General features: G+C 48.8%; 3 protein-coding genes across 3 annotated transcripts; 2 read left to right on the top strand and 1 right to left on the bottom strand.

Annotated features, from left to right (window-relative positions):
- Window positions 1-90: 90 nt before the first annotated feature.
- On the top strand, window positions 91-6,811 carry CDV56_102762 (uncharacterized protein; the record flags this gene model as incomplete). Its single annotated transcript, XM_026756381.1, has 4 exons — window positions 91-319; window positions 379-760; window positions 2,043-2,529; window positions 2,582-6,811. 4 exons carry the CDS (start codon window positions 91-93, stop codon window positions 6,809-6,811), a joined length of 5,328 nt encoding a protein of 1,775 aa, XP_026612210.1.
- Window positions 6,812-7,846: 1,035 nt separating this feature from the next.
- On the top strand, window positions 7,847-9,916 carry CDV56_102360 (putative MFS allantoate transporter; the record flags this gene model as incomplete). Its single annotated transcript, XM_026755979.1, has 9 exons — window positions 7,847-8,116; window positions 8,178-8,325; window positions 8,387-8,417; window positions 8,489-8,755; window positions 8,811-9,028; window positions 9,077-9,165; window positions 9,229-9,469; window positions 9,534-9,627; window positions 9,700-9,916. The coding sequence occupies 9 exons, from the start codon at window positions 7,847-7,849 to the stop codon at window positions 9,914-9,916; spliced, it is 1,575 nt and encodes a 524-aa protein (XP_026612209.1).
- Window positions 9,917-10,159: 243 nt separating this feature from the next.
- Window positions 10,160-14,707, bottom strand: CDV56_101702 (putative ABC transporter; the record flags this gene model as incomplete). The annotated part of the gene is made up of 3 exons (XM_026755321.1): window positions 10,160-10,189; window positions 10,249-14,270; window positions 14,329-14,707. 3 exons carry the CDS (start codon window positions 14,705-14,707, stop codon window positions 10,160-10,162), a joined length of 4,431 nt encoding a protein of 1,476 aa, XP_026612208.1.
- Window positions 14,708-16,869: the final 2,162 nt, after the last annotated feature.

Here is a 16,869-nt window from a genome sequence, read left to right as displayed (position 1 = left end):
GCAATTTGAGGCTTGGCGGAAATTCTGCCGGACCGGATCAACCTCCGCCAGCGAGAAGTGCATGATCTTTACAAGATTCTATCACTATCAATGAGCTATCCATCACGCTCAACTTCTACACTGATGGCGGCCTTTTCTCCCATTTTGCGGCAGCTGGGCTGCTCGAGGTCGCTTATGAAGGCAGACGGATTGCTGCGACCCCAATTGAGCCGTTCCATCAGCACCGCGTATTCCCCGAAGCCAGAGCCTGCACCTCTTCCTTCCAAACTCCCAAAGTCGTTTCTTTCACAAATACCTACTCGGTTGCAACCAAATGCTGGTAATTGTGCCAAGTCTCCCGCTTTTCGCCGTTTTCACTATGTCTAATATACAAAACAGGACGCAAGAAGCTCAAAATCTACCCACCACCCTCGACACCTCGTGCAAATTGCAAAGATCCCGTGGCAGCATTGACAGAGTCTCAATTAGCCACTCTTGACCCCACAGGTGAGCGTAGAGCTCTGTTCGATTACCGCCGAAACCCCCGAAGCGTGAAAGTGGGCGACATTCTGCGTGTCACATTCAAGAACGGAGATCCATTCTCGGGTGTGTGTCTCAGCATCCGTTTACGAGGCATCGATACTTCTTTCCTTCTCCGAAATGAGCTCACGAGGGTTGGCGTGGAGATGGCCGTGAAGGTTTTCAGTCCAAACGTGGAGAGTGTGGAAATTGTGCAGAGGACGGAGAAGAGGAAGAGAAGGGCAAGATTGTACTACATGAGGTGTGTACCACCATCCGATGATGGGCATCACCAGGAAGAATGTTCCATCTGTGCAGCGAAGCTAATATTTTCCTCTCTCAAATCTACAGGAAGCCCAGGCACGATATGGGAAGCGTCGAGAACATTGTGTCGAACTACCTGCGGCAGAAGTCGGTTCTTACTGGTCAGCGTTCAGCTGGTGGACGGAGACAGAGACGGTGAAATGCAGCAATTTCTATCCTGTCTGTACTATGACTTTGGCGAAATGTATTACTACTGCTACTACTTGCACATGGATATCTGGGAATCGACATTTGTTGGCATAAACATTGAGACTGGAACACAGACCATTTCCAGTTAGCATCTACTGCTTTGACATTGAGAACTGCCGTCTGTGAAGTACATTGACCTCTGGATAATTCCAACATAGTCTTACAACAAACGAGGTATCATGATCGGTGATCGGTACTGTATTCGCCGATCAGTTTGTCACGTTGAGAGTGAAATGCCCCGTGAGGCTTGAACCTCAGCCATGTCTCAAATGGAACCACCGATTCTCCACCCCTACCGATGCTACGTGATAAGTGGACAGAAAAACAGATCTGGCAGTTGTAGCAATGTAGACAAAAGATCAATAATGACTAGTGCTATGCCGCATGACGACACCAGACAGTAGCAAGTATTCGAGTCATACGAAAATTCTGGAAGCCATCGCTTCGCTTATAAGATGGCTGATTGTTGTAATGGGGGGGAATTCCCTCAGACGGTTTCTGGGCGCCAACCGATTTTCTCGGTCGACGCGATCTGATATGGTGTATTGGCGTCCAGTCCAATGACAGCTGTTCACTGAATCGATCGCAGGTGCCTAGCCAGTGGGCAGTGCTGTACACATGGGTTTGCCATGCCAGGAGATCCAAGACTCGGCTTCTGCGCCAAGATGAGGTCGCTTAGACTTCATCAGCCTGGTCGTCTTGCGCTAATCGCAAGACATTTCAATAATAATCGCGATGATTTCAGGGTTCATCCAGTTCGATCTTAACACTCACTCTTGCTTCTCATCGGATCGAGGATGAGTTCAGGAGTTGTTGGATATCGCTGTTTATCGAACCGTAGGCGACCATGTTGAATCTCTTCCTTAGGCAGATTTGGACCCTGACAGTCAAGAATCTTCTCGTCGTCCTTGTGCGCCCATCATTCACAACCACCCTCAGGGCTCTGGTCTTGCCAGTGATTTTCGTTGCGTTCATGTAGATTACCTATGTTGCCTGTTGTTTTGATGAAATGCAGTCACTAATCGAAGTAGATCTTTCGCAAAGAACCTTTTCATCACTCCTGCAGATTATGGCGTCGGCAGTCCCACTCCCCTCCGTTCGCTAGGAGCTGCGCTAGGGGCCGTCTCAGGGAATAGAGACAAGGTGGTCTTTGTTCACAATGGCCTGACTGGCGGCGATGTTGAGCAAGTCATTAACCAAGTTGCGGATCCCGCAAGGGCCAGCGCAAAACAAGTACATATCCTTTCGTCGGAGGATGAGCTACGAGAGTTGTGTCGAACCTCGCTTCGTGGAGTGTCATCATGCATAGCTGCGGCTGTCTTCTACTCTTCTCCGACTGAAGGACCAAACGGATACTGGAATTACTCAATTCGCACGGATGGTTCCCTCGGTGCTGGGATCAAAGTCGACCGAAAGGACAATGATCAGGAGATCTACCTCCTTCCATTCCAGCATTCGATTGACTGGGCCATAGCGCAGGTCAACTCGACCAACAACGGTAACGCGCTTCCGAGTCAGGTACGCTCAATGAACATGGTGCTTCTGGCCTACTCAACTAATTCTTGTATAGGTTGAGGAATACCCGTTTACGTCCCTTACCCAAGATGAGCGACAGGAACAAATCCGAACCCGCTATATGGGCGCCATCATTGACGTCATCGCCGTGGCTATCTTCATTGAAGTTGTGGGAGTCACATACCAGCTTACTGGGCTAATAGCGATGAAACGAGAGCTCGGCATGAGCCAGCTGATTGATTGCATGATGCCCAACACCTCTCACTGGCAATCACAAGCTGCTCGGTTTATTGCGGCACACCTAGCTTTGGATATTGTGTACTGCCCAGCATGGATTATCTCTGGTGCGATCCTGAAATTTGGGGTGTACAGCAAGACCTCGGCTGGGATCGTGATAATCTACAATGTGCTGGCCGGCCTCGCATTGTCCTCTTTCTCCGTATTCGGTGCCTCGTTTTTCAGGAAGGCTCAGCTCAGCGGTATCACTATCGTCATCGTCTGTTTGATCTTGGGAGTTATCGCGCAACTGGTGCCTGCCTCGACAAACGGTGCTGTTATCATTCTGAGTCTTCTATTCCCACCGATGAACTTTGTTTACTTTTTTGTTCTCATGGCTCGATGGGAGAGGCAGGGTCTCTCTACAGACCTCGTGCACGCAGCTCCAAAGAATCCGTGGACAGTTCCCGGCATAGCCCTCTGGATTCTACTAATTGTCCAAATCATCGTCTATCCTTTACTCGCAGCCGTGGTCGAGCGAGTTCTTTATGGCACCACTTCCAAGAGTCGAAGGACAGTGAACTCCGACGACTCGACCGCCGTGCGTTTAAATGGATTTACCAAGGAATATCAGCCAAGTTGGTTCTACCGAAAGGTAGCTCCATGGTTTGGACGCAGCAGACAGAGCGTGCTGGCCTTGAAAGGCCTTTCCATGAACGTTAGAAAAGGAGAAATCATGGTCTTCCTCGGTGCAAACGGCTCAGGCAAGTCTACGACACTGGATGCCATCTCGGGTTTGACGACAATCACCTCCGGAAGTATCGATGTAAATTACGGCGACTCCGGCGGACGATTTGGTCTCTGCCCACAGAAGAACGTTCTCTGGGATACGCTCACTGTGAAAGAGCATGTCAAGATCTTTAACAAGCTGAAGAGCACGGGAGAAGTGGACACTAATGATCAGCTTCTGAAATTGCTAAACGACTGTGACCTGGCCCAGAAGGTGAACTCGCGCTCGAAGACGCTCTCGGGAGGTCAGAAACGAAAAGTTCAATTGGCCATGATGCTTACCGGCGGCTCATCGATTTGCGCTGTTGATGAGGTTTCATCTGGAATCGATCCCATTGCACGCGCCAAAATATGGGACATACTTCTTGCCGAAAGAGGATCGCGGACAATCCTTTTGACTACTCATTTTCTGGATGAGGCAGACCTTCTCGCCGATCACATCACTATCTTATCCAAGGGGTTGCTCAAGGCGCAGGGTTCGAGCGTTGAGCTCAAGGATAGATTGGGCTCAGGCTACCGAATTCATGTGCTCAACGTCCCTGGCTCGGAGAAGGTATCTGGTCCACAGTTCGACAGTATCGCAAAAGAGGTTCATTTTGATGATACCGTCTACACCGTGAAGGATTCCGCAGAAGCTTCTCGTCTAATGTCAATGTTGGAAGACAAAGGTGTCACAGAATATCGCGTCAGCGGGCCGACGATAGAGGATGTTTTTCTCAAAGTTGCAGAAGAGTTGGACTCGGACATACTTCGAGAAGAGTCTCACGTTGCACCGAAGGGAACGACTCACACTGAAAAGAATCCTGGCACCGGTGACAGTGAAGGGCTTCAGCTATTGACTGGAAAACGCATTGGCATGTTCCTTCAGTCATGGCATTTGTTTCGCAAGAGGGTCACAATATTGCGCCGCAACCCTATCCCATACTTGGCGGCTTTGCTCATCCCAGTCATCGCGGCCGGACTTGTTACACTCTTCCTAAAGGGTACTACAAAGGCAGGTTGTTCGGGTGACAGCACATATCGTGCATCTGGCTTCGAGTCACTGGCGTCTCTGGACCACTTCAAATTTGTGGTTGGCCCTCGAGACAAGGTGTCTACTACCGTGCTTGAGAGCTTCATTGGCTCCCTATCTGGTTCGACTGGGTCAACTCGGAATGCGTCTTTGGATCTCGAGTCTCGATTTCACCTGGTAAACAGTATCACGGAATTCGAGGATTATATATCTCAAAACTATGCCAACATAACACCTGGCGGTTTCTACCTGGGAGACACATATTCTGTGCCTACCTTCGCGTGGAAGGGAGACAACGGTAACTTCCCGCTATCCGCTGTCACGCAAAATGCCATGGATAACTTCTTGACCAACGTGCCCATCTATTTCCAATTCCAATATTTCGACATCCCATGGCAGTCAGATTTTGGGAAGACACTGCAGCTGATCGTCTATTTCGGTCTTGCTATGTCGGTATACCCTGCGTTGTTTGCTCTCTACCCCACCGTTGAGCGTTTGAAAAATGTCCGAGCGCTGCATTTCAGTAACGGGGTGAGAGGCGCCTCGCTTTGGCTAGCATACCTGGCGTTCGACTTCTGCATTGTAGTCACATCCAGCGTCCTTGCAATAGTCATCTTCAGGGCCGTGTCGGATATATGGTACCATGCCGAATATCTATTCGTCGTTTTCTTCCTCTACGGGTTGTGTACGACGATACTATCATATGTGGTATCCCTCTTCTCGAAGTCTCAGCTTGCAGCTTTCGCAATTGCAGCCGGCGGACAGTCCGTCTTGTTCTTGATTTACTTCATCGCCTACATGTCCGTGTTGACATACGCACCTACCCAGAAAGTCGATGATTACCTTGAGATAACGCATTTTACCATCGGTCTCATTGCGCCATTGGGAAACCTTCTTCGAGCAATGTTCACTTCGCTAAATACGTTCTCCATCCTATGTCGAGGACGAGAAATCGCCTCGTATCCGGGTGAGATCACTCTCTACGGAGGCCCAATCCTCTATCTGATCCTTCAATCTTTTGTCCTGTTTGGATTGCTTCTTTGGATTGATGGAGGACCTGTGTTTTCCATGATGCGGGGAAAAGTCAAGCAGAACCACGTGGAAGAGAAAAATGCTGTCGATGGAGACGTTGCTGCTGAATTAGCACGAGTGGAAAACTCAACCGATGGATTACGAGTTTTGCACCTCACGAAGAAGTTCAAGAAGTCCGTCGCAGTGGATGACGTGACATTCGGAGTGCCGAAATCTCAAATTTTTGCTCTCTTGGGTCCAAATGGAGCAGGAAAAACCACCACCATCTCTCTCATCCGCGGGGACATGATACCTTCCGACAATGGAGGAGATATTTTTGTGAACGATATTTCGGTTTTGAAGAATCGTGCTACAGCACGCTCCCACCTTGGTGTCTGTCCACAATTTGATGCAATGGATCAAATGACCGTCATTGAGCACCTGGAGTTCTATGCTCGCATCCGCGGCGTGACCGATGTGAAGCATAACGTCACGGAAGTAATGCGTGCAGTGGGACTTGTTAGCTTCCAGCACCGCATGGCAACAAAACTGTCAGGAGGAAATAAGCGCAAGCTTTCTCTCGGTATCGCTTTGATGGGCAATCCTCTAGTCCTCCTACTGGATGAACCTAGCTCGGGGATGGATGCTGCCTCAAAGCGTGTTATGTGGAAGACATTGGCGTCTGTAGTTCCTGGACGCTCCATTGTGCTGACGACCCACTCCATGGAGGAGGCAGATGCACTGGCGACCCGGGCAGGAATCATGGCCAAGCGTATGCTGGTGCTGGGGACAACTGACTACCTGCGGAAGAAGTACGGCAACAAATACCATGTCCATCTAGTCCATTCACAGGCACCGCACACTACGGACGAAGCTATGGAACGCATCCGCGATTGCGTGCAAGAGAACTTCCCTGGTGCCGCGATCGAGCAGAAGACATATCATGGGCAGGTACGGTTCAGTATCCCTGCAACAGCGGCGTCTTTATCTTCGAAGACAGAAATCATTGAATATGAGGAGTGTTCTGTCGCCGAGGAAGAAGAGCTCGGACGCGAACTCAAAGATCAGGCATCGCCTATGGCTCCACGGAGCCCAAGAGCTGCCAGCAACAGCATCTTCAGCACCATATTCTCAAAGCTGGAGCAGAGCAAGGCTGTTCTGGGCGTCCAGTATTACTCTGTCAGCCAAACTACATTGGACCAAGTCTTCCTCGCCATTGTTGGGCAGCATAATATCCGGGAGGAGAATGCTGGATAAACCCGGATCTTGTATCATTTCTATCGCTCGTCGTTCATTTGTTTCTGATACCAACCTTGGACCTCTCGTCTCAATCTGTCTTGTGTTCGTTTGATTATCTTATAATATTTTTTGTATATATGAACCTGAACTGCTGGGACATAGAAGAAGCATTTTGGCCAGTCTGCTTAAAGTACCGAGCGCATCTTTTCCCTCTTCTGCTACATCTCAATATCACTATCTTCCATGCTATGACCCCCACGCTGGTGGTGCCTCGGGGCCCCAGGCCAGCCCCCGCCTTCGACTGCTGATCGTTTTCTCCGCATCCCATAGCTTCATCCCTTCATCAACTCGGCAATCCTGAAATCATCGACCTTGTACTATTATTGAATCACGTATCAAAACTGGCTCAAGCTGAGGGAAGAGTCACAACTGACGCATCTGTTACGAATCCCGACGATTTCCACCTATCATCACCCAGACCAGGAAGACACGTCTTATTCTCGGTCTTACCCCGACTGCTCGATTACTCCGCATCTGGAATGTCACCTTGTTCATCACCGCGAATCTCAACATTGACCAATGAACCGGCGAACCAAGGAGTTCTTTGTGCAGGTGCGGACATTCTTCCGAAGGGCTCTGGATCATTCAATGGCCAACACCGCTGTCTGACGAGGTCGACCCCCACGTCGTACTAAGGGTGTTGGAGCTTTACAACCCCGCAAAATGTGTCGGAAGCAAGGCCGAAGCTTATGAGCTCCAATCTGGGGTATGATACTGAGTGTTTAGCTCGTTTGGGCTGGGGTGGAGATGCTCCGGCCTATAATACCTTATTTGGAATTTACGCTTGGGACGATTACCCAGTGCCTCCTATGGCATGATATGAGGAACTGGGCAATGAGCTCTGCGCTTTGGGTTTGGGGTCTTTCAAGCTACTGCCATTCAAATACCGACTGGATCCGGCCTCGCCCACAAAGCGGCTCTGAGACGTCTAAATTATCAGAGGCTGATCGACATCACCGCTGACTTGCAAGGAAGAAGCAAAGAGAAGGCAGTATGGGCGACCGATCTTCCGAGGCACAGCATGGCTCCAAAGTCAATGCTGCAGAGATACCTACCATTACACAGAGCGAAAATACTCAGGTTGAGGCAGCATGGAAGACGGCGAAGCCGATAGATGGCGACACAGCCATGGCTTTGTTTAACGATCCAGACGAGCTTCATGAGGATATAGATCCAGCCGAGGCGAGCAAAGTGTTGCGGAAGATCGACTTGATGATTCTTCCGTACCTTGCTGTCTGCTATGCTTTTTTCTACATTGACAAGGTAGGTTGGTGTGAAAGTAATTCTCAACTTGACTAGACTAACGTTCGATTTCGATTTCCAGACAACACTGAGCTATGCAGCTATCTTCGGAATCGTGGATGACCTCAAGCTCCATGGAACGCAGTATAACTGGCTTAGCAGTATATTCTACTTTGGCTTCCTGGCCTGGGCTTTCCCTACCAACTTTCTCCTGCAGCGTTTGCCAATCGGTACGTGTTCCATACAGACATGTCGGAGGGATAGGGCTCTAATCTTTTTCATGCGTAACAGGAAAGTACCTGGGCGCCAATATCTTCATGTGGTACGTATGGCCAAGCCGCCGGGCAATCCCTCTCCTTTCTTCCCAAAAGCATTATACTCAAGCATATCTAGGGGAGTCTTCCTCATGATCCAGGCAGCATGCCATAACTTCACCACGCTAGCTGTTCTTCGAGCGTTAGGAGGCGCGGCAGAAGCCTGTTCTGACCCTGCTTTTATGTTGATCACCAGCATGTTTTACACAAGGAAAGAGCAGCCCGTCCGAATCGGTCTGTGGTATACCGCGAATGGTTTTGGTATTGCGCTTGGTGGTCTGTTGGGTTATGGGATTGGGCATGTTAAGGGTGCGCTTCCATCCTGGAAGTACGAATTTCTCGTCATGTAAGCCCAAGGCGCTAGACTCTATCAAGGTGGTAACTTGCTAACTGAGGTGCAGTGGTGCCCTTTGCTCTACCTGGGGCATAATCATGTTCATCTTCCTTCCAGATTCGCCCGTCTCTGCACCGGGTCTTACTCCCAGGGAACGACGAATTGCCGTGGAACGGTTGAGAGAAAACCAGACAGGTGTTGAGAACAAGCATCTCAAGCCATACCAGGTCCTAGAGGCGTTCAAGGACTACAAGCTTTACATTTTCTTTATGCTAGGCTGTGTCTGTGAGTATTACCCTTTCGTCACGCCAGTCCAGCACCTAATTTCCACAGGCAACATCCCCAATGGCGGTATCTCAAACTTCGGCACCTTGATCATCAAAGGCTTTGGATTTTCAACCCTGGTCACCACCCTGATGCAGGTATGCTTGTTCTCGGTTCTAAGCCCACCTTCACCGAACTCTAATAACACTAATCCAATATAGATTCCCTACGGCTTCCTCATCGCAATCTCCATCCTTCTCTGCGTCTACCTCAACGACCGCTTCGAGAACCGCCGCTGCGTCTTCATCCTGTTATTCCTGCTCCCCAATATCGCCGGCGCCTTTGGCCTGCGCTTTGTCCCGCTAGACCAGAAGGTTGGCCGACTGATCTGCTACTATCTCACGGGTCCGTACAACGCAGCCTTTGTCTTGATTCTAAGTATGCAGATCGCGAATACTGCAGGTACTGCCCCATTCTGTCTGATGATCTTCCTCGAAGCTTGTGATGGTCTAATAGGATGATGCAGGACATACAAAAAAAGTCGTCACAAACGCAGTTCTCTTTCTGGGCTACTGTACTGGGAACATTGCGGGTCCGTTTTTCTACAAGACGAGTCAGAAGTACGTTGCCTTCCCACTCTTTCATCATCATTGATCAATTCGTGCTCGAATTGCCCCCTGACTTCGCCACAGACCAACCTACAACCTCGGCATCTGGTCCATGATCGTCTCGCATCTGATCGAGGTCGTTCTCATCTCCGCTCTTGGCCTTCTCCTCCGGTGGGAGAACAAGAAGCGGGATCAGATCCAGTCGCAGATGCCAGGTGGTCTTGAAGGACGAGATCTAGATTCTACTGCGTTTTTGGATCTGACGGATCGAGAGAATCTCAAGTATGTTTTTCTACCTTGATTATGACAAGTCATGTACGATCTGGCTAATTGGTATTTCCCCGCAGTTTCCGCTATATATATTGAGTCAAGTTAAGCTCGACGAAGGATCTATTTTGGATTGATTGAAGGACATGAATATAATCTAACGACTTTTGCGATCTTCTGGTAATCGAGTATGGAGATGTTGGGGACACTATCTAGCGATCAATTCAATGCACGAGCACTTCCATTCTCCCGCTTTCGTAAATGCCGTCCCACAACGTTATCTGCGATTGTAGTTCAGGAAGCGGGACTAAGAAAATAATAAGTCAGCTTGTATCTCAGAATCGACAACCACAGAATAAAACTCACCGCCAAGAACAGCATGATGAGATTAGACCCGATGAAGGCGAGGAAGATCCCCAGGTCCCGCCACCTGGTATCAAAGCTCATAGAAAAGGTACTGTAGAACTCATCCCCGATCTTATACGCGCAGTACTCACAATCCCGCGTCGCGTTATTGACCAGATATCCCAGGCCCGCACGCTCGAAGAACGGCCGCATGTACTCGCCGCAGGTCTGATTCGCCGGGGCCTGGAAGCGATTATACTCGCCCGTGGCGCAGGAGACGGGGCGGCCGTGCAGCTCTGTGGTGACCATGCCGCTGATGAGGCGGGTGAAGGGGTCGAGCTGGTAGAGCCAGGCGCGCCAGAAGCCGGGCATCTGGGGCTTGGGGATGGCGACGCCGCAGAAGAGCGAGAAGATGATGACGATGGGCGGGTTGATCTGCGAGGCGATGAAGCTGTTTGGCGTCAGGGCGGAGATCATCTGGCCCAGGGTGACGGAGAAGAGTTCTGTGATGAGGACCATGAAGAATTGGTAGCCGGCTCGGCTGGGCGCGGCTTGGAAGCCGGGGATGTAGTAGAGGGGGAGGAAGAAGCAGACGGCGCAGAGGACGCTGTAGGGGAGCTCGGCGATGACCATGGATAGGGCGAAGGCGAACTGGCTGTATGTTTTGCAGGCGGATTCTCGGAAGAAGACGAGCCGCGAGAACTCGAAGCGGGGTTCGACCTGTTGCAGGATGATGGCCGGTAGGACGGTCACATTGAAGATGACGAAGATCCGGTATTGGAGGGAGGCGCGGGAGTCGTCCAGGTTCAGGAATGCGAGACCGGTGACCAGTGCGATGACGACGTGGGTGAATAGTCGTGTGAAGCCGTAGTTCCTCGATCGCCAGAAGACAATGTTGGTTCGCTTGCAGACGACCTTGAACTGGTGCCACAGAGGCGTGGCATACTCTTTGACAACCACCTGCGAGCTGCTCTGTCGGACCTCCTCCACACGCTGAGCCCTGATCTGGATGATCTCTCTCTTGACCTGTTCCAACTCCGGGGACGTGCGCCAGATCTCTCCCCAGTCTCGATCTCCTATTCGACGAGTCTGGCCTGCACCGATGGCATCGAGCATCCACTCTGCCGGGTTTGCGTCGGGTGGACAGTCGGCACCGTTGCGGCGGAAGTAATCTAATAGGACTTGGGAGTCTTCTCCAATGTCTCCAAAGTATACACATTCTCCTCCCCTTTGCAGCAGGAGAAGACGATCAAAGTTCTCAAACAGGGCGGAGTTCGGCTGGTGGATGGTACACAGAATTGCCTGTCCGGCAGCGGCAAGTTTCCGCAGGAACCGAACGATATTGAATGCCGATTGACTGTCCAGTCCGCTGGTGGGCTCATCGAGGAAAAGAAGCAGCTCCGGCTTTGCGGCAAGCTCAACACCAATAGTAACGCGCTTTCTTTCTTCGACTGAGAGGCCGGTCTCTGGAGTTCCGATAATCGCATCGGCAAGATCCTCGAGCTCAAGGAGCTGGATGATGCTCTCGACGTACTCGTATTTCTCGGATTGTGGTGTTTCGTAAGGCTGGCGAAGGTCAGCCGAGAAGCGCAATGCCTCTCGTACGGTTTGCATGGGCTCATGGATATCCAGCTGCTCTGCGTAGGACACAGTACGCAAGAAACTTCCGGGAGGGGCTGCACCATCAACCAGAATATCCCCACTGATCACGCCAATGTTCTTTCTGGCGGCCAGAACATCCAGCAAGGTTGTTTTGCCGGCGCCTGAAGCTCCCATAAGCGCCGTCAGCTTGCCCGGCTGCACGTACCCGTAGACTGATTGAAGAAGCCGGCGAGTGCCCGATGGCACAGGAACGTCGTAACAGACATCTTCCCAGGTGAAGACCGATTTAGAGGTGATTTTGAGATTCGTGGCTGATTGATCCAGATCCTTAGACCCCCGATTAGCTCGCTTCTCCATCAAAGCTTGATTCAGCTCCTTGCGCTCATTGTTCTCCTTTTGGTAGAAGGTAATGGTCTTGCCTCCGGCCCCAAACTGCAGTGTTTCACCGAGGTACAAATTCAGGGTCAAAAAGCCGACGGTGAGTGCAATCATAATTCCAAAGTTTCGCCACAGATCCTCTGGAAAGTAGCTGAATGTCTTTGCGAGGTAGCTCACACCTGGAATAATGACCGAGCCCGGTTCACCGCCGGCCAGTGTGCACACACGACTTGCCATGTTATCGTAGCCTGGGCCACTGGGCACCAACGAGTCTGCAGTGCATGTCATAGTAAGACGCTTGAACTCGTTGACCATCAGCGAGGCAAACCCCAAACCGAACGGGTTGATGTAGTACAGCCATCGCAGCCACACTTGCTCGCTAGGCGATTGTATGAGATAACCGGACGTCAGAACGAAGAGAGTGATCACCACAGAGGCAAACTTCATGGCATAGTCGAAGTCTGGACACATACAGCCAATGACGCGGAAGAAGCAGGTCATGCAGAGGTATCCGAGCAGAATGATCAGGACGAACGTGAAAAAGGCGCCCGCATCGAGAACAAGGCCGCACATAAAATACACAATGATGCTGAAGACGAGGATTCGTGCAATAGCAAACGTCGTGTCAACCAGAATTTGCGCAATCCACAAAGCACTTGGCCGATAGAAAGTAAATTGCCGGTGTTTGTTGACGATAGAGCGACCCATCATCGTCGATGCGAGTTCAGCAAAGGCCTGAAATCCGTTGAAGAGCAGACTGATGAAGAGCAGACCACCTCTGGTAAATGCACCTGCACTAGTTTCGGGCAGTTTCAGCCAGACCGTACCTAGAATGATGGCGATACCGGTGGAGGTAATCCAAGACACCGTCAGAGCAAACTTGTCTTGCCACTTGATCAGGAACTGACGTTGCATCAGCGCCCAGATCTGCAAGTGGAAGGGGATGGAGTAGACCGAAGATTTGGGAGTAAATTTGCGCTTCGCCTCCTGATTAGCGATCTCGAAGTCGTCGTAGACGTGCTTCTCTTGCTCTAGCTTCTTACGATAAGCATCCATTTCTTGGGCGAGTCTCTCGCTGTACGAGGACTGATTGAATGCTTCCACGAGTGAGTCCGGCGTGGAGGGAACGTTGTCTGCATTTCGGCCTTCCTTGTATTCCCGTTCAAATGGATCTGTGCAGCCAGTCAAGTAGTCAGGAGTGGTCTGCCGAGGTTTTTCCTTAAAACCAAGACCCTCGAAATACGATCTTGCTTCAGAGGCTGGACCGAAGAATACTTGACGACCGCTGTCAATCACCAGGACCTTGTCGAATTGCTTGTAGATATTCTCAGAGGCTTGATAAAGAGAGACGAAAGTGGTAGTCTTGTAGATGTTTGTCAGGATCCTCAATGATTTGGCAAAGTCGAGAGCAGTTGAAGCATCCAACCCACGAGTGCTATTATCCCAAGCCAGAACCGTTGCTGATGTGACCATCATCTCTGCAATACTCACTCGACGTCTTTCTCCCCCTGAAACGCCTCGGATGAACTGGTTTCCAATCACGGTATTGGCGGTATGTTCGATATTGAACATCTTGAGCAGCATATTGATGACTTTCTCTTTGAACTCGGCCTTGGAGACTCCGAGAGGTCTCTTTCCCGGAGTCTTCGTGTCTAGCGCAAATCCCAAGGTCTGTTTGACTGTGAGTGTAGGCTGATGAACGTCATCCTCTTGGTTGTAGACAGCCTCGCCGCGAAACCTCTTTGCAAAGGTGTCGGCGTCGAAGATACCGTAGAGGACATCGCCATCGATGCTAGTATAGCCAAAACGCTGGTTTGTAATCGCTTTCAGGAATGTGGTGCAGCCTGATCCTGGACGTCCCAGAACGAGAACCATCTCTCCGGGTTGTAGCACTCCACAAAAGTTCTTCAAGATTTCGAACTCTTCCCCCTTCTTGCCGTAGCCGAGCAAGTGCATGATTGTCTCCGGGACGTTGAAGAAGTCAATAATCGCATCTGGGAATGTTTTGATATACGTCTTGACGCCTCCCATTCCGCGAACGGTGAGGTTATCCCATATAACTCCTACGAGCTGTCAGTACGAGAAAGACCTTCTAGAGCAACAGAGCGCCCATGAAATTACCTATGCGTTTGTTCCTGATTCCAGCTGCTGTTTCCGCGGTCTGGTTACCACGCAGAGTGGTTTCAAGATCCCACGGCTCGTCCGAGTCAGCTGGACTGTCGGACCTTTCGATATCTTCCGTCTTCACTGCGGCCTTGGAAGCTCGTGAGATCTGCTTGGACAAACGATGGCCTTGATGTGAGATCGTAGAGAATTGCCTGTTGAGCTCTGAGAATTCTTCTTCCGCTTTCTTGACATTGACGCCTGACTGATGGGAGGTCACCCCCTGTGGGTTCGCGTCCCTGAGCCGCTCTCGGTGTTGTTCATAAGCACCGGCAGTAGACAGGGAGTCTACGTCCGAGCCATTACTGGCCTCGGAGACTGCCGGTTTCTCGTCCATGGATGCAGTCGCAACCAAGGAATTGAACAAGCAATCTTATGAGGAATTCTCTCCGGGCAAGATATGGAGAGTGTTGAGCAAAGAAGGAAAGAAAAGTAGAAGCGACAGGAAAGAGAACAGTACTAAGATAGACTTAAAAAAGCTCTGGACACATTTGTGCCTGATGAAAAGAGGCTAGAATGTTCATATTTGCTAATGGTACGCTTGGCAGCTGCGCACAGGGAAAGGCGAAGGAACAAAGGCCGAATCATCAACCAGACGTGTCGGGACTTGGGAGAAAGAGACATGCTTACCTACAGAGGGCAATTCGGCTATGCCTCTCCACACGGCCAAGAGGCAGCCTAAAGGCAGGAGGAGGAGCATAGTGTCAAGCCCTCCGCTGTAAGTGAACCACATTCGAACTTTCGAAGCCCAGAGGCTGCTCCATTGGAACGACGAGACTCGACATCCTGGTCACTGGAAAGAGAAGCGCACGAGCAGATCTGGTCGAGAGTGCAGAGTACATTCTTGAGTCTTGAGTCATCAACAGTCGGGGACTCGATTTGTCCTAAGTCAGTGCTAGGGCTTTTGGTGATTAGTGGATGTCACTCTGCATGGACGTCAGGGTAGTAGCCCAAACTGGTATCTATCGACTATGATTGAACTGTTAAAGTGCCAAGAGGAAAGCAGTCGGCAACTCCCGCCACTCGTGTCGACAATTGATAGTATCTCGAGGTTTCAACGAGAAAATTTCGAAGTGGACGACAAAGGGGGGTTTCCCGGCCAAAAGAATCAACCCAATTTAATTGTGCGGAGAAGGGCGCAGTGGCTGATCTATCACATTGTTCATTTCACAGTCTGGTGTCCGCGGATACCATACAGCCTGTCAGCGCAGGTGCTCGGTCGCCTATGCTTCCTAATGTAGTATAGTGTAATTCACTACACTACCTCTACATTCTTCTGCTCTCTTAATAGCTTCCTAGATAGCATTATTAATATAATAAGCATTCTCTCATTATTTATCTTTCTCCTATTTCTATAGGTTATAAGCCCTTATAGCTACTACAGGGTATCTTACCTTCTTCCTTATATCTAATATACTATTTTTTAAGCCTTCTTACAGGTCTAGCACCTAAGAAACAGCTAAGAAAAATTCTTATTTATTAGATTTATATTAACCTACCTCCCTCCCTATAGATCTATACTATATCTTTCCTTTTATAGTAATATCTCCACTACTTACACCTTCTAATTTATTAGATATAGGCCTCTAAGGTTAGTCTAATTTATTAATTTATATATAGCCTATAACCCACTCTGGGCTAGTAAACTAGTTAATATAGATATTAATATTAAACCCTATAAGGTTATGCCTACCTTAAAAGGTAAATCTAACTATATAGTATAGCTTAAATATCTCTAGGGATATCTTTATAGTAGAAATATAAACTACTAGAAACTACTATAATATTAGTATATTATACCTCCTATACCTACTTACTATAATAATAAGCAGGACTATATTTATTAGAGCCTCCTATATACTTATAAGGAGGAAAGGGCTATAGAGCTATAATATAAAGCTATTTATAAGAGTAAGTAGCCTACTGCTAGCTCCTTAGTATAAGTAATAGATGCTAAGAACCCTGCTATAACTTAGGCCTCTCTAGACCCTAATAAAGATAATAAACTTCCCTCCCTCATAATCACAGAGCTTAATATTAATAATATTATTTATAAATATAATATATATAATATATATAATAAGTAGATATCTAACTACTATAAAGATATAAAGGAGGCTTTTATATACCTAAATTACTAGGTTCTTATAATACTCTATACTATAATTAATAATACTACTAAGGTATATATTAGTAGCCTAAGTAATACTATTCTTACCTTTAAGAAGTTAAAAAGCCTATATAAATATTCTAGATATAATAGCCTATTTCTTCTATAGCAGAAGATATAAGATATTAAGTATAACCCTAAGGGTAATTATAATACCTTCTTATAGAAGTAGTAAGCTACTATTATAGAGATATATACTTTAGGTAAGCTACTTAATTAGATAAAATACTACCTCTTCTTATAATTAATTAAGGGCATACTATATCTAGATAATTTTATTATAAATATAAAATTAATAAAGGCAGGCTAGTAAATTACTTTATCTAATA

This window comes from Aspergillus thermomutatus (genome assembly GCF_002237265.1).
Source record: "Aspergillus thermomutatus strain HMR AF 39 chromosome Unknown NODE_183, whole genome shotgun sequence".
NCBI classification, from domain to species: Eukaryota; Fungi; Ascomycota; class Eurotiomycetes; order Eurotiales; family Aspergillaceae; genus Aspergillus; species Aspergillus thermomutatus.
Note: the sequence above shows the minus strand (reverse complement) of the source record. Positions and strands in the feature narration are given on the sequence as shown.